At 46.5% G+C, this 7500-nt stretch overlaps 1 protein-coding gene across 1 annotated transcript in view; it reads left to right on the plus strand.

The window, feature by feature from the left end:
* The window catches only part of LOC119589979 (protein kintoun-like), a gene marked incomplete at its 5' end in the record, with an annotated part of 34031 nt that overhangs the window by 25972 nt on the left and 559 nt on the right, over window positions 1–7500 (plus strand). Inside the window, 1 exon segment of the mRNA XM_037938671.1 lies at window positions 6612–7500. This exon segment is cut by the window's right edge and continues 559 nt beyond it. Coding sequence (XP_037794599.1) covers window positions 6612–7421 — 810 coding nt within the window.

The following is a 7500-nucleotide window of genomic DNA, read 5'->3' on the forward strand; positions in this document are numbered from 1 at the left end:
GAAAGTGATGCCGGGCAGAAAGTGGTGATAGGTCACCATTCCCACGAACTCTTGGAGGATCTTGACCGAGGAGGGTGTGGGGAATTGCTTGACTGCCGTTACCTTGTCTGGGAGGGGGGAGACACCTGCGGGAAAGAGGCGGTGCCCCAAGAAGTCTACCTCCCTGACACTGAAAACACACTTGTATCGCATTACCAGGCCACTCTGCTGCAGGCGGTCTAAAACTGCAGAGATGAGGATGTTGGTGTAGCAGATGCAGAAGGATAAACCACCCAAGATGCCATCCATCATCCACTGAAAGGTAGCTCTGGCGTTTCTGAGACCAAAACAGCTGTAGTTGAAAGTGAAAGTACCAAGGGGCATGGTGACGGCGGTTTTGGGGATGTCTTCTGGGTGCATTGGTACTTGATAGTACCCCTTCAGTTGGTCGAGCTTGGAAAAAATCTTTGCACCATGGAGGAAGGAAGTGACTTCGGCTATGTTAGGCAATGGGTAGTGGTTTGGATCTGTAAGCATGTCAAGGCATCTGTAGTCACCACAGGGACGAAGGAAGCCATCCTTTTTTACTACTTTGTGCAGAGGGGATGCCCTAGGACTTGGCACCTTTTGACATATGCCTAGGCGCTCCAGCTCTGCAAAGGTCTGCTTTGCCACGGCGAGTTTGTCGGGTGATAGCCAACAAAACTTGGAGAACACTGGAGGGCCTTATGTCTTGATATGGCGATAGGTACTGTGCTTGGCTGGAGTCTGAGGTTGCTGGCGAAGCTCGGGTTTAAATACATCTGGGGTAGGAGTTGAGGAGGTTTCGCGTAGTCATCTGCAGCATCAATCACCTGAAAGGCGAGGTGCGGGTAGCGATGATGGGGTGGCGGCGAGGGAAACTACATCGACCAATATGTCACTGGAGGACCTGGTAGTAGGCCAGGAAGTCTGTTCCAAGGAGGAAGATAACGTCGGCCACCATGAAACTCCATCCATACGTATGGCTGTCTATGCGGTTGTTGATATGTTCGCGGCCCTATGTGGGGATGAGTGTGCCATTGGCTACCGTGAGTCTAATGACTGGCTGTTGTTGGTAGGTTTTCCTCCACTAAGAGGCTGATAGGAGGGAGCGGGCAGTGCCAGTGTTCAATAGGAAGCGAACGCTCATTATGGGGTCTTGCAGGAAAAAGGTATTGGTGCCGCGGCGGCCGCCTTACACGTTTTTTTTGCCAGTGGCAACCTGGTTTGCAGTTCCTCGTGTCATGGCCGAACCTGGCGTGAAAATATCAGAGGCCATCGGCAAATTTTTTGCTGCTTTACTGCTGTTGGGTTGGGTTGTCATACTGGGTGCCGGCAGATGCGAGATGGAGTACGGTTGACCACTGCAATGTCGACCTCGGCTGGCAGGGGCGCATTGATGTAACGGGTTGCTGACGCATGTGCATCATTTAGTTGGTCCGCCATCTCCTGCAGGTCGGCTTCATCCATCTCCGTGTTGGGGTTGACCACACAAATATTTTCTGGTAGGTGGAGAAGCCAAAGGGTGCGAAGCAAGTCCAGCTGTCTTGCTGTTCCGTCGGCTACTGGAGGGAGTCTTGCCAGAGCCTTCATCTTGAACAAGGCGTCGGAAGGTCTCTGGTTGCCTAGGGGCTGCTTGGCAAGCTGGAGGAGCTGTGTCACTCGCGTTGGTACTGATGGAGTGAAGGGGTGCAGGACGAAAGTTTTGAGGTCACCATAATTGATAGTAGTGTCGCCCTTGAGATGCGGGGAAAAATGTAATCTGGAAGGGCTGCAAGGACGTGGTAGGCCTGGGTAGTGGGGTTACTTACCCTCTTCAGGCGGAACTGCACTTCAGCTCGCCGGAACCAGGTGGGAGCATCGATCGCTGAGAAGGTGGGGAGCTTGACTTGCGCTGCCGCGGCTGGAGGGTTGTTGGTTGATATGTCGGACGGCATGTTGAAGGGCGGAGTGGCGGATGCTGTTGCCGAAATCACTCCGAATGACGAATAGTTGTCTGCTCGCAAGATCCTAGCGTGTGGCTAACTTAGCGAATGGCGAGCGGTCACCCACTCGCGTGATCATCGCTTGTTACTGCGGGGTCCAGCAAACTAGCGATCAAAATAAAACGGGATGAAACATGGCTCTACCAGTACGATCCTGAGGACAAAATTCAATCAAAGCAGTGGCTGCCCAGGGGTGGAAATAAACCATTCAAAGCAAAATCTGAGAATTCAAGAATTCATGGCCACTGTCTTCTGGGATGCAGAGGGGATTTTGCTGGTTGACTTCCTCGAGCGCAAGAAAACAATTACATCTGCTATTATGAATGTGTGCTATTTGAATTTCGATGGGAAATCGTCCGACATCGACCTTACAGCATCGAATTAGCCCCATCCAACTTTTTTTTTCCAAACTAAAAAATATTGAAAGCCTCCAATTTTTCAACTGTTGAAGTGTATAAAGAGCTCTGACATGGTTCAGACCATATGACCCTCAGTTTTACTCAGATGGACTTGAAGGCTTTTATCAACGTTTGCAGAAGTGTATTGACCTTAATATGTTGAAAAATAAACATAACTGAAACCGTTTTTTTATACTGTCCATTTTTTGAAGAGAGATATTGGAAGAAATAGCAGAACTGATGTAAATAAGTACAAATATGCATATTCATGCTTAAAGACTCAGGATTTTGTCTACCCATTTTTGGTTTCCTTTCTTCTTTGTCTTCTTTTTCTGCATTGTAGATGGCGTTGGTTGGAGTCTCGTGTTTTACGAAGGTACATATTAACCTTTTCACCTTGGGCGCCGCCGCCCCGGCCAACTCGAGCTGGCTTCTGCTCTAGTCAAGCCAGTTTTACTTGTTTTCTTCTTGCCTGAGAGGATCCTGCCCCCTCGATGGCGGGGCTTCTTATTGTGTCATGTTATCTTGTGTCCGACCGGTAATCATGAATATTTGTGGACGATTGCTTTTGTAGCCTCTGTTGAAGAATGAACTATTTGGGTTAACATTATTCGCCCGCTATCGTTTCTGTTTCTAATTTCTTCCCCATCCTTTGTCACATTTTTGTGCCTGACCCTCTTCGCCTCCCCCCCCCCCCTGTTGTGTTTTCCGTCGGAACCAGAGGATATGCTGCTCTACCTGTGCATGGCTAGTCTGGCCAGTTCAGCGCGGGAAACGGGTCTGGCTAGTCCTGGGAGGAAACTGCAGCTGCCGGAATTCCACGGCCAAGCTCTCCTTTCTCGCTTTCTCTTGTTTACTTGCTCATATCCATTTTTACCTCTCCTTTCTTTTGTCTTTGAACTTCCCTTTCCCCTCCTCCCATCTTACCTTATTTGCCTGTCGGTCCCCTTTCGCCCTGTTTTCACCCTTCCACTTTGCTTTCCGTGTCTGCCCCTTCTCTCATCTTATTCGCTACTCCATTTATTCATTTCTGTTTTCCTAGTCTTGTAGGGCGAGCACTGGGAACAGCAAAGAAACTTGCGTCTTGATGCAGTGTGCACTGCCCCTGGATCTTTTATGGGTGTTATCCACATGTTGGTGTATGCCAGCATCTCAGACCTTCTACTCCTACACATTTAACATTTTTCTCGCAAGCGCAAATGCCATAACAACACGCGCACACAAAATACAAACACAAACACAAGCACCTCACCTACACACACACACCCAAGTATAGCCTGTATACTTATTATATAATAAACTTTATAATTTTCCCGTTTATTGTTATTTTTTATTATTGTGGTTATTATTATTAGTAATAATAGTACTTTTATTATTACTATTATTATCATTGGTATTTCTATTATTATTGTTGCTGTCATTATTGCTAATGTTATTGTGACTCAATATTATTATAATTGTTCTGTTATCATCATGATCATCATCATCATTATTATTATTATTGTTGTTTTTCTTATAATTATTTTATTATTATTGTTATTATCATTATCATTATTGTCATTATTATTATCATTATTATAATTGATATAGTTTGTCAGTTTGTTTCAGTTGTAATATATTTTGTAACATGTACATCTCTATTTCCCTTCTAAGTCTGAGCCAGTTTGTTGAAGTCTTTTGACGGATGTTGTTTGGCGCTGCATCTCTGTCCTCTCCCACCCTTGTTCTTGGCGGCCGCCTCGCGCGCGACGGCATCCTTACCTCCCCCACGAGGTGTTCTGGAGGAAGAATTCTTGAAAAGATCTGGAGATATCGGGCTTCATCGACCATGGCTAGAGAGAGGGTGCAGCCGCTCTCCAAGATGCTCTTCTTTGTACGTCGAATGTAAGGCGCTGGCATGTAGAACAGGATTGCATCCAGAAGAGCAAATGTATAATTGATATTTACCGACTGAAAGAGGTTTCTGACTTGGTTTTTAGTAGAGTAGTGGTCGCAGCGTCACTAGTGGTTCGAAGCAACAGTAGTAGGGGAAGAAGTCGCTTAAGGATATTGCGTTGTTTCATGGGCGTATTGCGGCCTCGACGCCGAGGGAAATCGCCAGAAAGGTGTGATGCATGGAAACAGATATCAGTAGGTTGATAAAGCCTCAAACATCTTCATGCATTCAATGTTATCCCCTAAACGAACAATATTATATGATTTAACAATCTATAATACTGGATGATTACTTTATACTTCAAATTGGGAGATTGATAAATAGCCTCCGTTGCAAACTGGTCGATTGCTTATGCATTTCGTGTATTGAAGCCCCCCCCCATTCTGGCCAGTATTGGGTCAGAACTCGTTACGTATATAGCTCACAGTCGGCCACTGGCCTTCTGCCTTTGCTGATACACTTCGTCAGCTTGGTATATGTTTCCTTTCCGGTTTCTCCTGTTTTCACTTGGCATTTTATATACTATAATCACAGCCCTGTGTCATCACATCTTGCCTTGGTTAAATGTAGCCATTATCTAATCATCTCCCCTCTCCCTTTGATGGCCATGAAAGCGAAGTGGTGCGGTCACCACTCGTTTTTTTTTTTTTTTTTTTAGTTAAGAAATTTAGCATTATATTCTTTGTTAGTGTACGTATATTTTTAATTTGTTGGTATAGAGAATCAAGAGAGAAATAGAGTGTTGATAAAGAGAATGAGAAATGACTTGAGCTTAAAGGGGTATATGGAAGCCCGTACATTAATCCCCATTCTCATACATAACTCGGATGTGCATTAACGATTCCAATTGCGTTTCTTTGGGTCCGGGACGCGGAGAAATTGTTTAAGACCTGTGTGATGGACAAAAGGAATTTGCAAGATCAGTCGCCATGTTCAAAAGTATGATGAGACTTTGCCCGTATTCGCCTCTCTTTGTCAGGATTCGCCCATATTTATTTTTTTCTCACTGCTATTACTATCTCATTTATCCGCTCGCTTTTTGTGCCTCACCTCCTCTGTTCTGCATTCCACCTTTGATTCGTATCTGAACAGGTCGTCTTGACGTTCCATCGGGTAATTGAATATCATCACCCAAGTCGATATAAGCACTTGTTTCTACTTCGGTTATCACGTGTTGTTTCAAGTTTGTTCGAGTTTCTCTTGGGCCGCGAGTGCCACTTACTTTGTCCTCGGGGACTTCACTAACAAACTCATATTTCAGCTGGTACCGTGTATGAGTGTCGTCACGTTATTTCGTTATTCCTTTCTGTTCAGCTGATGAGCTTTTCTAACTAAATTGTTTTGTCTTGAAATTTTTATTGATTCCCCGCTTCCACTCCACCTCACTTTCTCTCTCTCTCTCTCTCTCTCTCTCTCTCTCTCTCTCTCTCTCTCTCTCTCTCTCTCTCTCTCTCTCCTCCCTCTCCTCCCTCCTCCCTCCCTCCCTCCCTCCCTCCCTCTCCCTCTCTCTCTCTCTCTCTCTCTCTCTCTCCCTCTCCCTCTCCCTCTCCCTCTCCCTCTCCCTCTCCCTCTCCCTCTCCCTCCCTCCGTCAGCTTTTTCGCGATCTTCACCCGTGAGGCAAAGTTGCTAGTTAATGTACTTTTAATCGGTGCGATTATCGCGTAACGGTGATCGTTCAAGGCTCAACGATTGTTTTGGAATGAGGCTGTTTTCTTGCCGCTAGAGTCGCTAACGATCATGGTTGGCTCCGAATAGTCGCAATTGCAAACGATCATTTGACTTGGAGTGTCTGTGGCTCCCAAGTTTTCCGATGAACAGGATGAGATCCTTGTGGAGGGTCAATTTCTGCAATTCATTTCTGAAACAAATCCCTCTTCATTCCTCAGTGAAAATATCAGATGCTTTTTTTAGTATTTATTCCCCGTACATTTGGGAAAAAAATCATCTTCCGTATCTTCTACTAGAAGATACTGAATTAACAGCCTTCTCCTATTCAACTTGCTCAAAATCATTTTCTCGTGACACTACCTTCATGGGTTACTGCCTTCACGGCTGGTAAAAAAAAATGCAGTCGACGCTCGAAGCAAAATAGTACACACTGATATCGTGCAGCGACAATCGGTGAACAATCGTAGTAGTAGAACCTATGTCGAAACGTACGACGAATATGGATCAAATTAGAATTCAGCAAATGTTTACAGATTTGTATTTCCGTATCATCTTTCTTTCAAATATGTACATGAATAGCACTATAGATTACATTTTCACGTAAATGATTTTTTCCACTGCAGGCGGAAGGTGTACGCGACGAGACGACGCAGTGCGCTGGCTTCAAGGACGGCCAGGCCAGGGCAGAGGGCATACCCCCACGGTCCCCACGGATATGTCGTACCTTGAGTATGTGCGAAACTTCTGCTCCATCTCGGACGGTGAAGAGCGCTACCTGCTCGTGGCCGCGGGGTATCCTCAAGCACCGCACGCGCTCCCTCAGCGAGTCCCAGGTGGGCGCTCTCACCCCGCAGACATCCCTGGCCTCATCCCTTGATCTGGATCTGCCAGAGGATCTCCTTTTGGAGGGCGAGGAGGAGGAGGAAGAGGAGGGCAGCATGGCTTCAAGCCTCGGGGAGAAGAAAAGCGTCCGCTTCAACGAGGTTGTATCTCGACAGCTGTTCCGCACCAACCGCTCCATCCTGGTGGAGCGCGCCAAGGCCGAGAAGATGAAGCAGAGGCGGCGAAGGAACAAGGGTCGCCGCCCCTCCGATAGCGACCGGACCTCGGAGAGCTGTAGCGACAGGGAGAACGACGAGTCAGGGCGACGCCGACGAAGGGACACGGAAGGAAGCAGCGAGGAACAGACTTCTGCCACCGCCACGACCACCACCGATGACGAGACCACCACGGACACCTGCGACGTCGACGACCTCGAGAACAGCAATTATACCAAGAACACTAAAAACAACATCAGCAGGAAGAAGGAGAAGAAGAATAAGACCGAAGGGGGAGATACGGAAAAGTCTAAGAAAAAAAGGAAGAAGAATAAGAAGAATAAGAAGTTCGAACCTTCCAACAACTTCATCTTCCAACTTGATATTGAAGCCTAAGAGAGAAAGCAAGATGTGGCATGATTATAGCATAAGAGTAAGAAGTAGACAGTAAAGGAGAGCGAGTATGGGAATACAA

Source organism: Penaeus monodon, chromosome 26 (genome assembly GCF_015228065.2).
Source record: "Penaeus monodon isolate SGIC_2016 chromosome 26, NSTDA_Pmon_1, whole genome shotgun sequence".
NCBI lineage: Eukaryota > Metazoa > Arthropoda > Malacostraca > Decapoda > Penaeidae > Penaeus > Penaeus monodon.